The sequence below is a fragment of the Pleurodeles waltl genome, chromosome 4_2 (assembly GCF_031143425.1).
Source record: "Pleurodeles waltl isolate 20211129_DDA chromosome 4_2, aPleWal1.hap1.20221129, whole genome shotgun sequence".
NCBI classification, from domain to species: domain Eukaryota; kingdom Metazoa; phylum Chordata; class Amphibia; order Caudata; family Salamandridae; genus Pleurodeles; species Pleurodeles waltl.
Genome location: NC_090443.1, coordinates 557,198,845 through 557,219,679, shown reverse-complemented (window position 1 = coordinate 557,219,679; position 20,835 = coordinate 557,198,845). Strand labels below are relative to the sequence as shown.

Sequence of the window (20,835 nt, the reverse complement as noted above, 5' to 3'; positions counted from 1 at the left end):
TTTACTAAAAGATGTATTTTTAAATTGTGAGCTCAGAGACCCCAAACTCCACATGTCCGTCTGCTCCCAAAGGGAATCTACACTTTAATCAGATTTAAAGGTAGCACCCATGTTAACATATGAGAGGGACAGGCCTTGCAACAGTGAAAAACGAATTTAGCAATATTTCACTGTCAGGACATATCAAACACATTACTATATGTCCTACCTTAACCATACACTGCACCTTGCCCTTGGGGCTACCTAGGGTGTACCTTAGGGGGGTCTGACATGTGAGAAAATGGAAGGTTTAGGCCTGGCAAGTGGGTACACTTGCCAAGTCGAATTTACATTTAAAACTGTACACAAAGGCACTGCAGTGGCAGGTCTGAGACATGATTACAGAGCTACATATGTGGGTGGCACAACCAGTGCTGCAGGCCCACTAGTAGCATTTGATTTACAGGCCCTGGCACCTCTAGTGCATTTTACTAGGGACTTATTAGTAAATCAAATATACCAATCATGGATAAACCAATCAACAATACAACTTAAACAGAGAGCATATGCACTTTAGCACTGGTTAGCAGTGGTAAAGTGTTCAGAGTTCAAAAGCCAACAGCAACGGGTCAGAAAAAATAGGAAGCAGGAGACACAAAGATTGGGGATGACCCTGCATAAGCAAAAAAGTCCAACAGTTGGAAAGTTATTTCAACTCATAAAAGAACTTTTAGGATCCTTTTCAAATTGCAAATAGAAGGGGTCATGAAAGGGGCATCTCCTCTCTCATTTCCACTTCTGAAAGGAAATTATAGATAATTTACTACTACAAATGTGGTCACAAACCATTGATGGCCTAATGGTCCCTGAGTTGGGATGGTAACTGATTTGCAAAAGGGAATGGGTCCCCATAGGATCACTTTCCCTGTAGGAATCATGAAGGCAACCTAAGGGGGAAAAGCCAGCGTGAAGTTTTACAAAACAGAAAAATCATTTTTAAAAGCGGCACTGGTTCCTTTAACAAACACAGGCTGCTTTTAAAAAAAATACTATTCCATTTTGGAATTAAGTCATAGTGATGGCTGTGTGCTGTCCTTACAGGCCACCATCCCTGTGATTATAGTTAATCACAGAGGGTTAAAAATTTCCACTTGCCTGATTGATAATAATTAGGCAGTTTTTTCTGTGACTCCCTTTGATTTAGTATTTTGTGAACCGACCTCATAGTACATAGGTTGGTTTGAAAAATACTATCCCATTCACAACAAGTCTATGCACAATATAGTATCTAGTATCAAACTGTTTATTTTAAAAAACAGCCCATAAAACATAACAAAAAAAGGGTAAAACATCACACAGGTAAATAATAGCTAAGGAATCAATATTCCTACATAAGAACAACCAGTGTTTAAAATGAACATTTTCAACAAAGTGTTTAAATTCTTAAAGACAGTTTTAAAAGTGTAATAGCAGCGTCAGGATAGTTCATAAAATTAGAAAGGATGCAATTTGCAGGTCATGGTGCTCAAGACTCCCATATGCTTGCACAGGCAAGTATCAGCAAAGAAAAAGATAAAGAAGGTTGATAGTGGTAATATATGTAATTTTCAGAATGTAACGCTAAACATTTATCTGAGTAGCCACACTGCATATAAGTGTCGGCTAATTCCAAATACCAAGAACTGACTGGTGTCAGACCATAAGATTCGATAGGCCTCCTTGTAATGTCTCACACCAATAGAGATGTAGAGTGGCTTGAGCCAAGACTGCCTAAGTCCATCAAAAGCAGGGCAGAAAAATAGTATGTATTCAACATCCTCAATCCTGTAGTTACAGAATACACATGCTGGTAAATCAGGACAATACGTTTTCCATCTGTTAGTAAATTTAATGAATAGTGTACCTATTCTAAAATGAATAAACAACGTGCGAGCCTGGGATGGTTGAATCACATCCATATATAGTTCCATTGCAGGTGTAGGACTAAAGATAACAAAACATCCACCAAACCCCGGGTTTTGACCATTGAATGGTATCCGATGGTGTTAATATTCCAAAAAGCATTTTTTATAATAGCCTTGGTACCACAGGCGATTAGAGAAGTATTTTTCCAATCATCACTCAGGCCTAAGATGAAGTTTGACATACCCAAATTAAGGTGGAAGGTCTGTCTTGCTTGGTTTCAGTACTTCCTCAGCTGCCAGCTTGTGATGTTGACGTTCTGGGGTGGACCATAGCCAGGTCCAATATAAGAGGGGTTTTAATGCTACAATATCCCTAACCATTTTGAGGCCACTGTCAAAGAGTAAGGGGGTGATAGGAGTGCCCTGAGATAAACTGAAAAAGTATCTCAAGAAGCTGTTTTCTTTTGAGGTTTAATCTTGGATGTTTACAAACCCTTAGATTTCTGTCCCATATAGTGCTGAAGCCTGAGCTTTTGCCCTGTGGACTTCAATGGCAGGGGAAACAGATTTGGGGGTAATCGCCTTGAACCTCTTTGCAATTGCTGATGCAGAATGTAGCAGTGTTATTTTGCGTTTGTGAATGTAGGATTTCCATGTTCTAAATGTATTGATTCTAATCCCCAAGTAGTCGAATTTCTCAGCCACCTGGAGAGTAGAATCTTTCATTAAAAACTCACCTCTGTAGAATCTGTAAGGTTTGAATACCATTATCTTGTTTTTTAGAGTATTCACCTCCAGACCATGCGTGAATTCCGTGAATTTATTCAGCAAATTTTGAAGCCCAGGCGGAGTTTGTCAGAGCAGAAGAGTATTGTCTGCAAAAAGCAGCACAGGAGTGAAACTTCCTTCTAGCCTTGGGGAATCATGAACACAGTCATATAAGTGCTTCACCACTTCATTTAAGTACAATGAAAATAATGTTGGCGTATGTACCCTTGGCATACCCCATGCTCTAGAGATATATGATCAATCCGTTCACCAGCCAACCCTCATTTCACTTGAGCTAAGTTGTTGTTATATCGTCTTATGAGTATGTCTAAGAGTGTCTAGGGACAAGATCATTGGTTGCCTTGAGATCCTCAAAAGAGATGTATATATGGTCCTTAGAGAGCCTAAGATGTTTTGTGACAATAAGATCAAACTGAAAGATTTGATCTATTGTACTCACATTGGTTTGAAAACCTGCTTGCAGTGGGGAAAGAATGGAGGCCTAATCAATACAGTCCAGAAGTCTAGCCAGGGCTTGATGGCAGAAAACCTCCTGGAGGTTAACAATGAGGCTGATGGGCTGATAGTTGCTAGGAACATTTCTTTCACCCTTTTTAGGTTGAACATAGCAGCGCACAAGTGCTGCTTTTCCGATGTGTTGGTATGTAACTGGGCTTTTAACCACGCCCATCACTATCACTCGTTCATGGGCTTGCGCTTCAAAAATCTTTTATTTTCGTTGGTAAATGCTTTACGTTTGTCCCTCCTTGGGGCAGTTTAGTTACCGCCTTGGACATCGCCCCTGTTACATGGTTAATCGCACCTTTGCTGATACGTTTGACTGTGTGCAAACCTATATTTCCTTTTGTGTGCTGCTTCAAGTTGATGCTGTGGTGCTTTGAATCAGCTCGCTTATGTGGAACTGGATTACTTTTCATTTTCACTTTTTGAGGCAAGAAAAGTCTGGTTAGGAGTTTACAAAGCTAATAGCTCTAACTCAAGCAAAAACGAGACCCAATACATTGCAAATGCTTGTTATATACTGGAAAAATCTCTGCGCCTCGCCAAGAGTCAGGAACTTTCCCACCTGCCACCATCCCATTAGACAGTGCATTAATGTAGGGTCCCCATGTGGAAGGCTCAGGGGGAACAAGTAGCCAGAGACATTGTCAGAGCCTGGTGCCTTCCCCGCTTGCATTATCTGGATATCCCTAAGTGTTTGAGGGTAAAGCAAATTGATCTGTCAGTAGTGGCATCTACCAAGCTCAAAGCCTTAGTCTTGGGTGGTACAGCTCCTGTGCTGGTTTGGGCATAAATAATGGCAAAGCGATCCACCCACTGTTGTAGTTGGATTGACAGTTTTAAGGGACTATGAGATATAGCACTACCATACAGGAAGATTTGCCATAATGTCTGGGAGTCATTGTTTTTCATTGTCTCATCTAATGCTGACCAGTTGGAGTCTATCCAGCTCTGTTTGGTAGATGCAATGATGCATTTTTAATATGCATGAGCGCTGGAAATTGCCTCCCGGAATCCCTTTTTAACAGCTTTGATTAGTTGCCTTTTCACCTGGTGACACTCCTTAGAAAACTATTTGGATGACTGCTGGGGGAGGACCCTTGTTGCAACTTAAATCCTTAGTAAAAAGCAGCTACAAGGCGCTGAAAAAATTCTCATGGTGGTCACATAAGAAAGATGTGTCAAGGGGATACTCAATGAGTGGTTTAAAAATAACATTAAAAGTGTCATAAATATCTGTTAAGGTTTTGGTATCAAGTCAGTGTTTGGTCCATTTAATGGATTTTCTATTGTTGCCTAGAGTTACAAGCGTCTCTAATTTGATGCCCGGGGCAGTGAAATTCCATAACTGGTTTCCATCCAATTTGAGTTTGAGTGCGTTGTGGTCGCTGTCTAATCTAATTATGATTTCAAAGTCAATGGCCATATGCCAGAGGTCAAGGTCTTGGAGTACATAATCAATACTGCTTTGTGAGGTGCCTCGGGAAAATGTGAGAGCGCAATGCGTATCAGACTGGAACCTCCCACTACATGCCTGCAACCCGTGATTCAAAGTAATTGACAGGAGCTGAGTGGCAGAATCTAGCCATGATAACGAAGGTTTGCTCTCCAATAGGGGTATAACTTCATTTTCTAGATCACTTGCTGACGCTAGGCCATCTAACGGCCCATAGGTAGTATTAAAATCTCCGGCAATTATGAGTGGGGTACTAGCTGTTCTGGCAGAAAGATGGTGGGCAAGTAATTGTAGTGTAGGATACTCTTTATTGCACTGGACTGCTACCATTTCTACCTCTTAGAGACAGCTTTTGATATCTAGTCCCTTTGAAGTTAAATTGGCCACGTTTTTAATCCACATTAAGAGGCCACCTCAGGGGCACCTGGCCATGGAAGGTGTTGCCTCAATGCTACAATTGGAATAAGCAGGCCTACAAAAACTTTCCACAGCCAATGTCTCTTGCAAAATGTTTATATCATGTTAATGAAGTGTCTCCAGTCTTGATCCATAACTTTCCCACTCAGACCCGCAATGTTCCAAGACAGTAACAGAAGGGGAGGTGGGGCTTCATTTACCAATATACCTGGCTCAGCTAGCGTGGAGATGAGTGATCAAGAACACAAGGGTCGGGAATAGGATTATGTGTGGACTGGCGATAACTAGAAGCGGTATGCATGGTGCAGGCCTGCATCAATAAATCAGGAGCAGCGATATAGCTAACAAGAGTGCTCTCAGTGTCAGGATCTGTAGGCGAGGGCATTATGTCTTCTGTCACCCTCTCCCCATGGTTCATTATGTTTGCTACTCAGCCAACAGCCGGGTAAATACTGAAAGGCATTTGCCACCGACCAAACAGCGCATCGTGTTTTCTATTTAACTAGCATCTGGGTAAATAGTGATTTGTTTTGCTATTTGCAAAGTCACCAGACAATTCCATAATTTCTGTTATTTACCCAGCAGCCAGGTAAATGATGTTTATTTTCTATTTGGCTGGAGGCTGGCTAAATTGTATATAATGTCTGCTATTTTGTCAGCAATTGGGTAAAGAGTGACAACTAAAATAGAGCCATTTTTGGCTGTTAAAATCAGGATCGGATTTCGGTCTGTTGACATGTTGACAGGCGCTCGGGTGCATGGATGCGTAATTTGCATTCTTCAAGCACCTGGAAAGCTCCGTCTCTTCCCACCTGTCCTCACCCAGTATGGCTCATTAGTGTGGCTTCTGGAAATCACTTACGTTATTCATTCCCATTGTTTGAAATGTATTTATAATTACTTTTGAGCATAGCGCTTCAGTAGTATGGGTGGAGGCAGCCACGAGAAAACGAACGCAGGCTTTTGGGAGCTAAAGCTGTTTTCTCAGATTTGCAGATGCTTGCGGTTACCTTTTGTGGAGATTTATAGAGACTTGTTTCTTTGAAACCTTGTCAAGCATTCTGTCAGACATGGGCTTTGCCTGCCCTATACACAATTTCTTAGTAAATGTGAAAAGGATAAATAGTCTTATACCATAAACTACATGTTCATCACAAATTACTTTTTAAAAACAACTGTACGAACTGGTGCGGTGCAAAGATTTACAACTAAACACATTGAGGCGTTTCGTGTGTTCCAATGAAAAGAGTACAATTAACTTTAGTTCTACGTAGCACTTTATACCACAGTTTGCCGTTTCGAAGCTCTATCAATCGCAAAGGATTAAATATCCAATTTCACTACACTCGTTTTATTTTATTGGCATTTATAATGTTAACAGAAATAAGCCCAGCGGCTCTTCAGAAAGTAGCTCTACTTCCCGAATTTCTGACAAAATATTCTTGTGGTGCCACCGAGAAGAGAAGGTATAAGTTGATCAGTAAAAAGCTCTCAGGTGTTTGCTGTTTTCACAGTTATAGAAGATAGAAAGCCATCTAAAGTGATTGTAAACCTGGCCTTGGAGCGTTGTTCACTTTTGACCATCTTTTCTTATCATTTACAATCCACCGTCTTCCTCCCTAGTACAAGGCATCAAAAACCTTAACAAGAACACATGGCAATCTCATCTTAAGAAGCATCCTTTTAAAAAGGCAACAAAGCATATTTGTTTGATACCCTGCAGAGCTGACTGTTTGAAATAACGGAGAAACCACGTAGTTTAGTGAAGCAGAAGAGTTTATAAGAGGTGCCTAAGAGTCAACATTCCACCCTCGGAACTGTTTTCACCTCGGCTATTTCCGTCTTTACGTTTGGCCAATCAGGATATTTTACACCGAGTTTAATCTCACCCCCCAGCTCCCCATTTCCTTTCAAAATTTCTTATTTTTAATCTCCAGCCCAAACACACCATCCACCACCTCCCTACCGCACATGCAGCTGAAGTGCCATGGTATTGATTAACCCTTTTAGTGCTAAAGACTGGGGTCATATGTATTAAACCCCTACGCTATCAGAGCGTCACTTTACATGATGCTCCAGTGGTGCTAACCTCTGCTCCATATTTACAAGGAGGTGTAACGCCACTTTTTGAGGCGTTACACCTCCTTGTAAATATGGGGCCCTCCGACGCAGTTATCTGCATCAGAGGGACGTGCAGTGGGTGTTGCTGTGGGCGTGCCACAGCAACACCCATTGCATTTTGACACTGCCCCAGATTTACAAGATTTTGTAAACCTGAGGCAGCACCAAAATCTAACACCATCCCCAGGAGTGGAGTTAGCAAGGTACCACGAGGAGGAATACTTTTATTCCTCCTCGTTTTTCGCTTTTTCTACGCGCATAGAAAGAGCAAAATGACCGAAATGATTGTTTATGTGCGGGAAGATGTCCTTTCCTGCACATAAACAATCATTTGAAAATGATGCTTTGGCACTTCTGTGTGCTGCAATCATACCCCTCAACCCAGACAGCCTTGCACAATGGTGGAAGGATGCCTGTGTTGACACTGGAAGCTAAATTTAACAACAGCGCACAGGACAACAGAGGGGTGTGCCATATTCACTTAAATACCGTGCAATTTGGGGCAGCATCGCGCTACGCCATTTTCCATAAATATGGGCCCGGATATTTTCTTTTCAAATAGGCCAGTTTTACCATCTAAGAGAAAAGAAAGTGGTATTGTTCTGCTCAAGTGCCCCTTCCATATGCACAGGCACGGCTTTTGGTGTAAACTTCAAATATCCCTCGCAAAACAGAGCACACCAGTTGTTGAAATTAAAAAGTACTCCTGCCTGATTGTGGGACAGTGGGCGAGGCAGCAACAGATCTCAATTTCAATTGATACCCGAGACTGAGGCGTGAATTGTGCTGCAAACCATGTTTATGCCATCGCTGGAAGAGCAAATGTGCAGTTTTTTAATTGCTACATCGAGCTCCACCCACCACAAAATGGGGCGCATGGCCTGCTCTGTCCCAACCACTGAAAGAGTTAATGATACCCAGCAGCATTGATAAGTACTGACGGCCTCCATGATTTAAATGGATTGCTGGTCTGTGGGAGGTGGAGAGTTTCTTCTTCTCTCCACCACCTTTGAATCCTAACCCCCAGCTGGGAGTTTGCCCCTAATTGCAATAATGGCATTCTTCCTAGGTGGGTGCTATCACCTTTTACAACTCCCCCTTCCTTAAAGGTCAGTAAAAAACCTTCCATGTTCCAAAAACAAGAGGACGGATAGGTGTGTGTGCCAGAAAAATTAAAACAAAATGAGAGCCACACCATGGTGCACTGTATAGGACTGAGCAGATTCTTATTAACACAGGATTTAATTATTGCTTTATTGTTATTTGACAGTGATTTCCATCCTTGTTAAGGGGTTCCCCCTAGAGGGGAGAAACAACTGACATAAAAACCTTTATTGTGTAAAACTGACTTGGGATTTTCTTTTTAAACTAAGGGAACAATTGGAAAGAAAAGAAAACACTCAGTATGTCTTAAATCTTGTAGAGCATTTGGCAGGTATCAAATACTTTGCGATTTTATATCAGTGTTGCAAACCTAAATGTCAGCCATTAGTTGCTTTAATTAATGGCAGAAGCATGACTCTTGCCCTTTGAGTCCCATGCTTGGTAAGAACTAGTGTGTTCTCTCTCTTCAGAGGTTAGCTGCAACTATCTCTGTTTCATATTCAAATGTTCTGACTAATTCATCACACGGACTCGCCAATTACTTCCAAATTTGTTATGTAGGTATTGTTCAGAATGGAAATTAGGTGATAATTATGAATCATTCAATTATATGGTAGTCCTTAGCTTGCCCTTTTAATTATTCTCATTGATATGCACATTCTGAATTTCTTCCTCCATCAATTATAGTTCAAGGGATGATGAAAATTTGTGGTTACCAAGTTATCAGAAAAATTCCTAAGTGCCTCAGGCAGTACAAATAATGAAGTAATTTATTGATTCGGAACAAATAATACACAATCCCATTTTGTTCATGCCCTCCCCGCAGATGTATATTTGTTTTACGGCTGAGAAAACATGGTCTTACAACACAGTATGTGCTGGTTTCATGAAGCTAAGAGATGTAATTTCAATTCAATTAAATAAAACGAAACAGAAAGTGAAACTAAACCACTTTAATTGGTGGATGTGCATTTTGTATATTAAGCCCACTTGAGGAAATACCCATGTCCTGTCTAAAGCAGTCATATTTGATAAACATTCTAACCTGCTACTAAGTATTTGTATGTTCTGTTTGTTTTTCACTTTTTACCATGCAAGTCTCTGGACTGAGCTGTTACTTCAGTTAATTGTGCCTCAAAACAATTACTGCCTGTTGCACTTACACAGTGCATTTTTGCATAGTATATTTTTTGTAGATGCATAGTGTACAGAACTGCCTAACTTGAATAGAAATAACAAAATAAGGAATTTAGGTGCAATGGCATTTTCCTAAACAAACGTGTTTTACAAGTTTCACAGACTCACATGAATGAACATAAATATATTTTGGGTTTCCTGCAGAATCCTACCTGAAGTTAGTTTTTATAGATTTTAAATACATTCTCACCGCGTCAACCATAATATATATTTCCGATTTAGTTGCAAAGTTTTATATCTCTTCTCCTAAAACATGTTTGATGATGGATAATCAAAGGAGTAGTTGAATAAGAAAAGTGATTATTTTTAATATCTAGCAATTTCGGTTATTTGTCACTGTTTCCAGCAATGTGGGTGGTGATATAACTTTAAAATGTGTTTTTTTTAAAAAAAACTATACCACGTTATTTGCCTTCGCTGATTAAGAACATGGAAGTTGCCGGCAGGGACACATTGGAAGAAAACAGAACGAACACAAAATAAACACAAGGGGCTAGTCTAAGGAAAGATTTTACATTTTTTAGTGATCTCATGTTTAGTTGAATTTGTGTACTCGCCAGGTGATGTGCACGTTAACTGTTTTTCCTTCCCACTAGTACATGTTGTTTCTCACTCTACTTGCTATTTGCATTTATTTTGAGCGTAAATAACACCCAAGGGTTAATCTGAGACATGTTTGTAACACACATTTTCAAAACAGGAGCCGATAGAAATCCTTAGCTAAAAGACATTCACCTTGACAAGGCCCATTGCTCTGCAATTGCCGAGACTTGTTGTCTTTGCCAATGCTTGTTTTATATTGCTGCTTCACCTTGTGGCATTAGGGCGCGTTACATAAAACAACGTTGCTACATGAATCAGCATGTTAAGGAAGAAAACTGAGGAAAGACTTGGCAGAGCTAAGTAGAGAAGGCAGAAGGAGGAATGAAGAAGATAGAAGGGCAGGAAAGAGGACCCAGGAAGTAAAATAATGTGGAATTTGCAATGCTCAGATGAAAGAAACTTGGAAGTCAGTACAAAAGAAATGCAAGAATCAGCTCACAATTGCACATTAAAACTGGAGACCGAAACAGAACCAGTGTTGCCAACGTAAATCCTAAACTGATGAGCCTTTAAAGCTTTCATAAAGGAATGGATATTAGGTGCAAATCGCCTTGGAAGAATGAGAGAGTTCCAGGCAGTTACAGCAGAACCAAGAAAGAGTTCTTTTAGAGCACCGGGGGTGTCAAATTTGGATGTTTTCAACTGAAGCGAGTTCTTGCTCCTCTAACTTCCCAGAAAATATTTAGGGGTTAGCTGGCAATTTAGGACCAGATTTACAAGAAAGTGGCGCATCAGTACTGATGCGCCACTTTTCTTGCGTTTGCCCTTGCCTCACCTAATGACACCATGTGTGCGTCGTATTTATAATACAGCATACCATAGCGGTTGTTAGAACAATAGCGTCAACATTTTTGATTCTTGGTGGCGCTTTGCAACACTCGCATCAAAAATGTTGACGCTAGTGTAGCAAAGTGCAAGGCGGCCCATTGATTTTAATGGGTGCGCCATTTTAACGCCTGTTCTGAGCAGGTGTTAAAAATTATGCCAAAAATGGAGCAGTGAAATCTTGTAGATTTTACTGTGCCATTTTTGCAGGCCTCCTAAAACCGGAACACCCACTTGCATACATTATGCGTGACGCAGGCATAATGTGGCACAAGGGGTCGCAAAGTGTCACAATGCATGCATTGCGCCACTGTGTAAATATGGCGCTGCAAAAATTGCCTCCTTGAGCCACATTAGCGTAAAAAATGGCACTAATGTGGCGCAAGGAGGCGCCAAGGCCTTGTAAATCTGGCCCTTAGTTTTCCGGAATGAAGAGCTTTAATGTGAAACAGCAGACTTTAAACTTAATAGGTGCCTCTTCAGAAAGCCAGTGTAGGTTCCTCATAATGAGGGTGACATGATCCGATGTATTCTTCCGTATGATTAATCCAGCCATTGAAATGAAGATAGCTTTGAGTGACAACACAGTTTTCGCTGCAAGGTTATTTAGCATTTTTGCTGAAAGCGTTTGGTTATTTTTATTTAGGGCTTAGAGTGGGGTGTGGGTTAGTTTATTTTTAAAGGGGTGAGGGAAGGTTTAAGGAAGGGTGGGAGGACAGAGGAGAGAAAGAGGAAGAAAGATCAGGAGAGGATGCGGTGAGGTAAGTGGGGTTGGGTAGTTTTTAGGGGTGGGGTGAATTTAGGGTTTTGGATGGGTGGGGGGTCGGGGTAGTTTACTTAAGGGGTAAGGTTTTAGAGATCAGGGTGAGTGGGGGTGTCAGGGTTGTTTTGTTTTATGGGACAGAGTTGGGGGTCAGGGTAGGTTTTTTATTAGGGTTCAGGGTGGGTGGAGAGTCGATGAAGGTACTTTACTTGAGGGAAGGTTTTAGGTCTCTGGATGGGTGGGGTGTGGGGTAGTTTACTTAAGGGGAAGGTTTTAGGACTCAGGGTGGGTGGGTGCCCGGGGTAGTTTAGTTTTTGGGGGTGGGGGCAGGATAGTTCTTCTTTTTAGGGCTTAGGGTGGGGGGGTCGGGGTAGTTTAGGTATTATAGGTGGGGGTTGTTCTGGGCCTTAGGGTGGGTGAGGGGTTGTATGATAGAGCCACACATGCCGTTTCGCATGCTGTTTCTACACATGCCTTGACTAGGCTTGATTTTACTACATAATTCGTTGTAAAGGCATGCGTGGTAAAGGCCTGCGTGTAAACAACGCAGGTGTGGTTCCGACTGAGTTGTTAAGACATGAGTTCTTCTAGCATGCGTGGTTCCATCATACAATCGATAGATAGATCTTGTCTAAATTAGCTTTGTGTCACAACATCACTCATCTGAATCGAACATTCAATTTAGGTTTGAAAAATATAGGAAAAAAAAGATTTTACAATCCATTTCCTAAATCCTCTAGCTACTAACTACATATGAATAGTATTTTCCAGTACAGCTTTCTTGTCTAAATGTTCAAATAACTGCTGCATAATATACCATACCATATATTCTTCTCTTGGCATGGGTATTGCATTTGCAGATCTCATTTCACTTATGTCGCCTGTTTCCCAAATGTTGCACCAAGGACATTTCAGTGGGTAGGCAGAAGATAGTAACTGTCTCAAAGACACTGCTGTTGTGGATACACGTTGACCTTTTATTCATTCAGCCACCTCATCAAAAAGGTCATATTTTGGACCTAATCATCACCTATTTTAATACCATTCCTAAGGGTTCCTGTCCCTGGACAGATCTTGTGATGCTCTTCTTATACTTAGGCCTGGATGGCAGGCCTTCTTTTTCTCTCTCTACTCTAAGTATACTGCAGTCAGGGCCTGGATGACAGTGTCTCTCTTTCTGCCAAAGCCTGCTCCAATTTTAGTGTATTTAAGAACTAGATCATGACAACTTTTCACTATATTACATCTTAAAAACTCTGGACTCATCCATCCCAATGCTTTCTCTTAATCAGAAAGAGTTTGCACTATTAAGAAACGATGCAAAAAGGCAGCACGCCTCTGGTGCAGACATTACAGTGAAAAAAAAATCCTGTGATAGGATACTTGGTATCTGGAAGACTTCACTAATGAGGAATGTAAGGCCAAATGTCCTGTAGAAAAAAAAATAGCCTGTCAGTTTCTACTTAAGGAAGGGAAGTGAGTAACATAGCATAACATAAAAAGTGAACAGCTTATGAGGAGCTGTGGTGGTAGAGAGGTACCATCAGCGGCGGCTCCTCCTCTATGGTGAAGGAACATCGCACCGCCTGCGAACAGCAGCAGCTGCAAAACGGTAACAACGAAAGGATATAAACCGTGTTTATTATCCTTTTGTTTTTAAAAGGGCGGGGCCAATGGGGATGACGAGGACTGCACTGTGCATGCCCCTCAATGCGCATGTACGTGTGTTTGGCCGGCCATATCGCATGTGCACTGTGCTCACTCCAGCCCGGCACTGTGTTGCCGGGCTGGAGAGAGCAGGCACAGGCTTTCAGTTGCCTGGGAGCACCCTTGCTGGGAGCTCCAGCCAATCCTAATGTTCCTCTGAGCATTGTCAGGATTGGCCGCAGGGCATTCTGGGAGCCTGTGCCTGCCTGCACTGACCAGAAAAGCGGAGCGTCGGAGCAGGCAAGTTTTTATTTTTTTATTTTATTTTTTATTTTTATGTTTTTGTTCCCCCCTTCACCCTCCACCCTCCTCTCACCCCACACGCCGCCCTGGCCCTTTAACATGCAGCGAGCCGCAACTGGGAACCATGTCTCCTTGCAGAGACTAATTAAAAAATGCAAGTCAGCTGAGTGGAGGAAAGAAGAAGAGCATGCCACAGGGTGCTAGCAGGCACAGGATGTTCTCTTTGCAGGCCTACAGTGTTAGCTATAGCTCGCAGAAACAGCATCCTTATTGGTTGTCCCACTCCAAACATCTCATCCAGAGGGTTAATGTCAGTTCTGTCCCTGATGAGAGGAACAGTGGATATACTTGATATGTTTGGAAACAATGGAATGGCACAAAAGACCTTTCACTTCAGTGCTTTCACGTGCTCCTAAAACAAGCTCTAAGATTTGTCTAAAACATTCTATCAAAGGCAGTAAAATTGTATTGATGGTACTTACTGAAACATTTGGGTGCTGGTAACCATCCATTCTGCGTGCAGGCAATTGTCTCATCTTGGTTACCAGCTACAGTTGTGTAGCCCGCTGTACAAGACAATGCCAGCTTCTTGCCTTGACTCATTGGGAAGTAGAAGTTTTTAAAGTTATAATAATATTGTGCTATCTTCCCATTTTCAATACTTGGAAACTCACACATATTTTCTAAAATGAAAAAAAAATAATGCGGTCAGATAAAAAAAATAGCCATTCGTGGAAGGCTCTATACAAACTTGAGTAAACTTATTTTTATGTTTGTAATTATCTTTTCAGACAGCAAATGAAAAGGAAATAATGCAGTTCCTAGTTTTGAATGATATCAAATCAGGTAACACAACATAAATTATATGAAAGTAGTTACAAATCCCTTTTATATGAGTAAAAATCAATTACTCCTTGCGTAAACAATATGCTAATTTCCTTATGAAACTACCAGACTCGTCATTAACTTGACAAGCAATTTTCTTAAATGTTAAGTGACTAAGGGGGTTATTCTAACTTTGGAGGAGTGTTAATCCGTCCCAAAAGTGACGGTAAAGTGACGGATATACCACCAGCCGTATTACGAGTTCCATAGGATATAATGGACTCGTAATACGGCTGGTGGTAAATCCGTCACTTTTCCGTCACTTTTGGGACGGGTTAACACCTCCTCCAAAGTTAGAATAACCCCCTAAGTCCTATATCTGCTGATCAGCAGTCAGTGAGTTGGCCTTAACAGTTTAATAGGATGTGTTGTGGCATCTAACGTTTTTAGATCATTGCTTCATCGTAGGTGGTATTTTTTTCCAGAAAGGAATTACTTTTCTCTCTACAATTAAGCTTCAGTGATTTGGACCAGACAATTGCGATATGTGGGGTGACTGCTGTTTCTGCACATTGTGATTATGAGTTGGAGGTAGATATCAGCAAGTTAAACCTGCCAATATTTATCGAAGGAAAATGTCTGATATTGTCTGTAAAGTGCAGATTTTGGGACACCCCAATCTATATGTTATTCCCCCAAAGCTTGTAATTGAGTGGTATTTATTGAACCAGATACATTCCAACACAGCCAAGTCAGATTTTATCGGATGCGATAAATATCACACCATTAACTGGGCCACTTGTAATGTGTCTCTATATCTATCAGTGGCGGCCAGTAATTTTAAGGTGTAGGGTGGCAGGGGACACACACAGGCATGCATGCACACTCACACTCATTCATTCACACACACACATTAATTCACAACACTCATTATCAAATATTCAAACATATATGCATGCACGAAAACATTCATTAAAAAAAACACACACACACACACACTTGCCTTCAGCTCTGCCTTTGAGGTGCCAGGAGGGTTGGGACTGCTGTCTTACCTCACTGCCCAACCTAGCAGTCCTAACTCGTCACAGAGTGGGATGGTGTCAGTGAGACTACTGACTTCACCCCACTCTGTGACGAGGTGTCACTGATTGCCATTCGGTCCTGGGCGCTTCAGGGCTTAAAACTGAAGTGCCCAGGTCCGAAACAATCAGTGACTTTCCCCCTCGTCATGAGGGGGAGGGCCTCGAGGCACCTTTGCTAGGCTGAAGAGGTCACGCCCACAGGGCTGTGACTTCTTCAGCCCAGCAAAGTTCAGCCCAAGCTGCCAGGAGCCTCCACAAATAGCACAGGGGTAGATCCTGGCTGCCTAACCTGAAAATGAAGAGCCTCTGTCAGGCTGACCTTTGCTCAGCCTGACAGACACTCTTCTTGAGGGGCAAAAGGTGGGGGGACGTGGCCCCTCAGCCCCCAAGGATTGGCTGCAGTTGATAACTATAAACATCAAATATGTATTTCTATGCTTTACAGTTGTAAACTTTGTTTGTTTCCAAAACCCCATAAATTAAGGCACTAGAATTGGTAATGACTGGTGTAAAAGAGCTAATTAAGGAAGCCATTGGCTGTAGTAAATCTCCGACCATTTCCATGACTGGAAAGGAAAAGATTTCAGTTTGTGAATGGCAAGAGAAGTATGTCTGTGGCTGCTTACAAATTTACAAGGCAAACCATGCCGTTTAATGCCAACATTTACTACAGGAATATTTCCTGCTTGTGGCAGAGAACACCATACTAGTAAGTCCATTCCCACATGCCAGAAATCCTTTAGTGCATTCCTGGGAGGCATAAACTGAGGTTTAAGTGCCCATAAATTTATGTTTAAGGCTGAAAATACCTTTGTGAATCAGGGGTTCTTGGTAAATTCACTGTTAAAGTATTTATATTTATATACAAGTAGTGCAAACCAGTCCGGGTGAGTGACAGAACACTTTATATAGGATTAAGTTGCAAAAGAAAAGGTACAGATAATACAAATACATAAATTAGGTATATGTAAATGTAAATCAGTATCACAATATAAGTATATAAAAGTAGAAGGAAAATAAATTAACATCTATATAAATATAAACAAATGTAAACAAATACTAGCAGTATCAATGGTGTTAGGAATAAATACTTCCCAGAAAGACTGTGGCCCTTTCAAAGCATGAAGTGATTATTGGGCAACAAGCATTTCAGCTCCTTTTTTTAAAGTTTATTGGGTTGAGGTTGTCCTGATAGTCAATTAAATAAGTAGGGTCAACAACTAGGGTATAATCTCAAGAGCTAATTTTGTATTTTTGGCTTTTAAAGGAATATCATTTTGAGAAGATGGGTGTCAGCACTCCCAAGGTTAATTTCTCATAGCTAATTTCTCATCAACATCTATTGAAGAGCAATTTGTGGATAATGCAGGATTCTTTGAAAATAAATACACTTTGCCTCAATGAGAAGCCCATTCTGTGTGTTCAGAATTGGACAGATGTGATCACATTTTCTAATGCCTGTAGGAAGCCTGGCACTTTAAGATGAATAACTGCATGGAAAGTAGGCAGGTATACACTGGCAATTCCTGTGAGTTAGGAATGTACATAGCACGGTACCACAAGGAGTTGAATTTCTGATTGAATCTGGAATGACATGCGCACAAATGTGGTTTAATATGTAACTGTAAACAGTTTGACACTGACAAGAAAGTAGTACCCATAACAGAAAAGGGAGGAGACTTGCAGCACAAAATTTCGAATATGTACAACAAAGTGGAATTTAGTGGCTGAATCAGCCAGCCAAGTTCTTAATTTAGCAATGAAGAGATGTAGTTGTTGCCTTATTTCCTTGTGAAATTTCACTTTCTTTCTCATGTAAAAGAATACATACTTGTCATACTTGGAATGCTTTTGTGAAGTAAACACTGTTCTACAGTTTAGGAGGTGGTGGTAAAAAGATGTGGAGTGCATGTTATATAAGAGGTTGTGTTCATTCAGTCTGAAATGCAAACTTTGCACTTTTGCTAATGTGGGCAATGTATACATACATTCAAAATATCAACCTTTCAGGGTGTACATTTTTTTAACTTTAACGGATGCTATAGTACAAGGGTGCCTGCATTGGCGCTAGGCTGCCACAACAGCGCTAATGCAGGGGCCCTAAGCTTTTCAGTCTCTCACACACAAATGCCGCTTCTATCGGCAAGCCTTAGCTTTGCAAGGAGAGCTTTCCCAGTTGGCTTAAATTGCGTAGTTTATTACTCTTCTACATTTTTTCACTATCTTCTTAATGGGAATCTCTTCCACAAATGCTTCCAGTTCACCTTCTTTACCTTGTCTTTTCCTCCATCAACAAATTCATCCTTCTCAAGCTCTCCTCACAAGTCACTAGTTGAATCCACTCACATTCTATAAAATTGGCTACTTTTGCTGTCGTCCCTTTTGCCACTCAGATTGTAGAAACCCTCTAACACTAATGTGTTTCAGATTCATCTAGCTTCGCCCTTCCCCACCTCAAAACCATTGTGGTCACTTCAAGTGTATCAAAGGCTTAAAATATCTACTTCATCCAGTCTGCTTACTTGCCTTCTCCCTCTCCCCGTCATCTCTAAGACTTTAGAAAGGAGTTTTTTAATTACCTCAAACCGTACACTATATTTATCTAAATAAGCTTTGAAATCTACTTCATTCAAGCTTCCTTTGAATGGGCTCCATCAGGTGTGGATTAAAATACAAAAATCTTCAAGAGGAGCTAATGCAATTCAAACTTTTTTTAAATATATAATAGATTATTAATCACATCATCAGTTTTGCATAAAATAAATTTTAATCTTCCGTCCTCTTGTTGGTCTTGTAATATGCCGTTCTCAGATCTTAAAAACATGCTTTTTGATTGTTCTTTTACATTTACATTTTGGGTTCAAGCATGGAATCAAATAAATACTATTTTTAGCACTCAAATTACCTTACGTTTTACAAAATATATTTTTGGGCAGTTTTGCAGAGGAATGGTCTGGTTATCAAAAAAGAAATATCTTAATCTTAAATTTATTTATGAGCTATTGCTTTTCAAGAAATTACAAAAACTTGGAAGGACTCTTCTAAATTATCCTTTCAAGCTTGGTAGTATGATGTATGTTATAATCATAGACTAGATAGAGCCTATGTTTCCCAATTATCTCTTGCTATTAAGCGAGATATGTTGTGGATACCTGTTACAAATTACCTAAACTCTTTGGCCTATTCTTCATGTAATAAGTTTCCTAGAAATGAAGAGGTGAATTATTTTCCATACATTTAATGTATATACTAATATTTTTTATAATTGCCTATGTAATATCTCTAATAATACCTATGTATTCACCTTTCAAGGCATTAATAGGCCTAATATGTTTCTCAAAGAGTATTTTCTTAGGGAATTGAATCGTTATTGTACTATTTAATCATACCATCAAATTTATTTATATGTTTTGAATACTGTTTTAAGCATGAATAAACTTTCTCCTAAAACTTAAAAAAAAGACAGCGGTCTCTCATGTACTCATCTCCATACCCACTACCCGTCCTTCATTCTCATTTTGCTTGAATTCTCTTGTGCTTTCTATCTTGTTGATCATACCTCTGACTAATATGTTGAACTTAGATCTCACTTTACTCAAAAGCCTTGCACTAAATCCTAATACCTATCTAGATCCATGTCCTTGTAGCGCTGCATGACAGGGAAAGGGCAGTAATGTGTGGTATTTAAAAGAATACTGCACATTCCTTCCTTTGCCCCTGTTCTGGCACTGTTGTGGCTGCCTAATGCCAATGTAGGTACCCTAGGACACTTTCCTGCACAAAAACAACCCAGTGAGGCATTTTCCTATTTCTTTGTGTGCTGCAGAATGAAACACACATAGAATCAGGCAACAAACAGAAAACATAAAGATATTTCTCCTCTTTAAGCCTTACGAAGGAGTAGCATTGTGGCATATGCCCAGGTATACTACTTTTCTTATAAATCAGGGAATGCATCGAAATCCATGGATGTTGCATGGGGACACCCATGAAAGACCCATGGAACGCCTCCTCCCTGGGGCAGAGTAATGCAACACAGTGATTCGTATTGCTTTGTGTTGCATTATTCTGGATTTATCAAGCAACTTAGAGCCATGCAAGGCGGCCTTGCATGGCTTGATAAATTGCATTTTGGACCTGCATAGTGCATGCTGCAGATTACGTGGTGCAAGAGCAACACAGCTCCAGTCATAGATATGCCCCTCACTACCTACTATGCCGAACAAGAAATTAGTGCTTACTGCCTCAGAACACAGAGCTATTGCAATGTTCTCCTCCTGGGAATCTCCAGTTCTTGCAAACCTTGAAAGAGCTCATGCTACAAAGAGTCCATGCTAGGCCACTGATACTGTCTTAATGTTTCCAGATGTACCTTTTCCACCTCAAATGTGAAAAGCAGCAGATTTTCTAACTGTGTGCCTAACACAGCTGCATCTTCAGTTTCCTATCTCTTGCATGCAATTACATCCATGACTCTGATCCAACTTGCCATAGGCAAGTAGTCTCCCTCAAAACTTTAACCTGCCTTTTGATCATGAGCCAAGACATTTCTTGGCCATCCTCAAATCCCTTCGTCTTTATGATTACATTTGTTTTCATTTGTGCAAACCGTCCCTTGAAAATAGGCCATCCCTGACATATCCACTGACAGGGCCCTACTCTATGTTGCCAACACACGGTATTTTAATAGCATTCCCTGTTTGTTAATTCAGGCTGGTTGATGTAACTGCTGTAGCCATCTTGTGATCGATCATCACCCTCTCAACCAAACATGCAGCATTCTTTCAGGAACCACTCATAACATGCTGCTTGTGCGGCCTCTACACGTACGTTCTGAGCACTATTCCTAGTGAAATGTTCACAAATACAAGCAGACATTTGCAGTCCAAAGTATAGACGAGTGCTTACCTTCAGCAATGATTCTTCCTGAACCATACAACGTCAGAGTCAGAAGCGAAATCCAACAATTGCACCTCATTGTGCTCCTCATGTCTGTGTTCTCAGTACCCTGGCCTCAAATGTTGTGCTTCTCTTGCTTGCTTCTGCTTATCTTCTCCTGACCTGCCCAGTTAATTATTCACAAATATGTTTGCTTTTTTTTTCTGGTTGCAACAGAGGAAAGGAATCGCAAATTAACATAGCTCTTGTCAATTTTTGTTGGGATTTGCCAAATCGAATTGTTTGTTTTATTGGGCGTTAGATAATTTTATAGGAAAGAACGCACACCGATAGTCCTAACTCTTTGAGTTTTTAAAGCGTTGTTTCCTACACAAAGGCTTTCGACTTTACTTCAATGCCCACAAACCACATTACAAAATG

At 40.7% G+C, this 20,835-nt stretch overlaps 1 protein-coding gene across 1 annotated transcript in view; it reads right to left on the bottom strand.

Moving 5' to 3' along the window:
• Positions 1–20,524, bottom strand: part of F13B (coagulation factor XIII B chain) — a 251,497-nt gene extending 230,973 nt beyond the window's left edge. Inside the window, exons 1-2 of the mRNA XM_069232109.1 lie at positions 20,425–20,524; positions 14,092–14,292 (exon numbers count right to left, since the gene is read on the bottom strand). Of these exons, the coding sequence (XP_069088210.1) occupies positions 14,092–14,292; positions 20,425–20,506 (283 nt within the window). The 5' untranslated portion in view covers positions 20,507–20,524. The remainder of the gene's footprint in view (positions 1–14,091; positions 14,293–20,424) is intronic.
• Between the last annotated feature and the right edge of the window lie 311 nt (positions 20,525–20,835).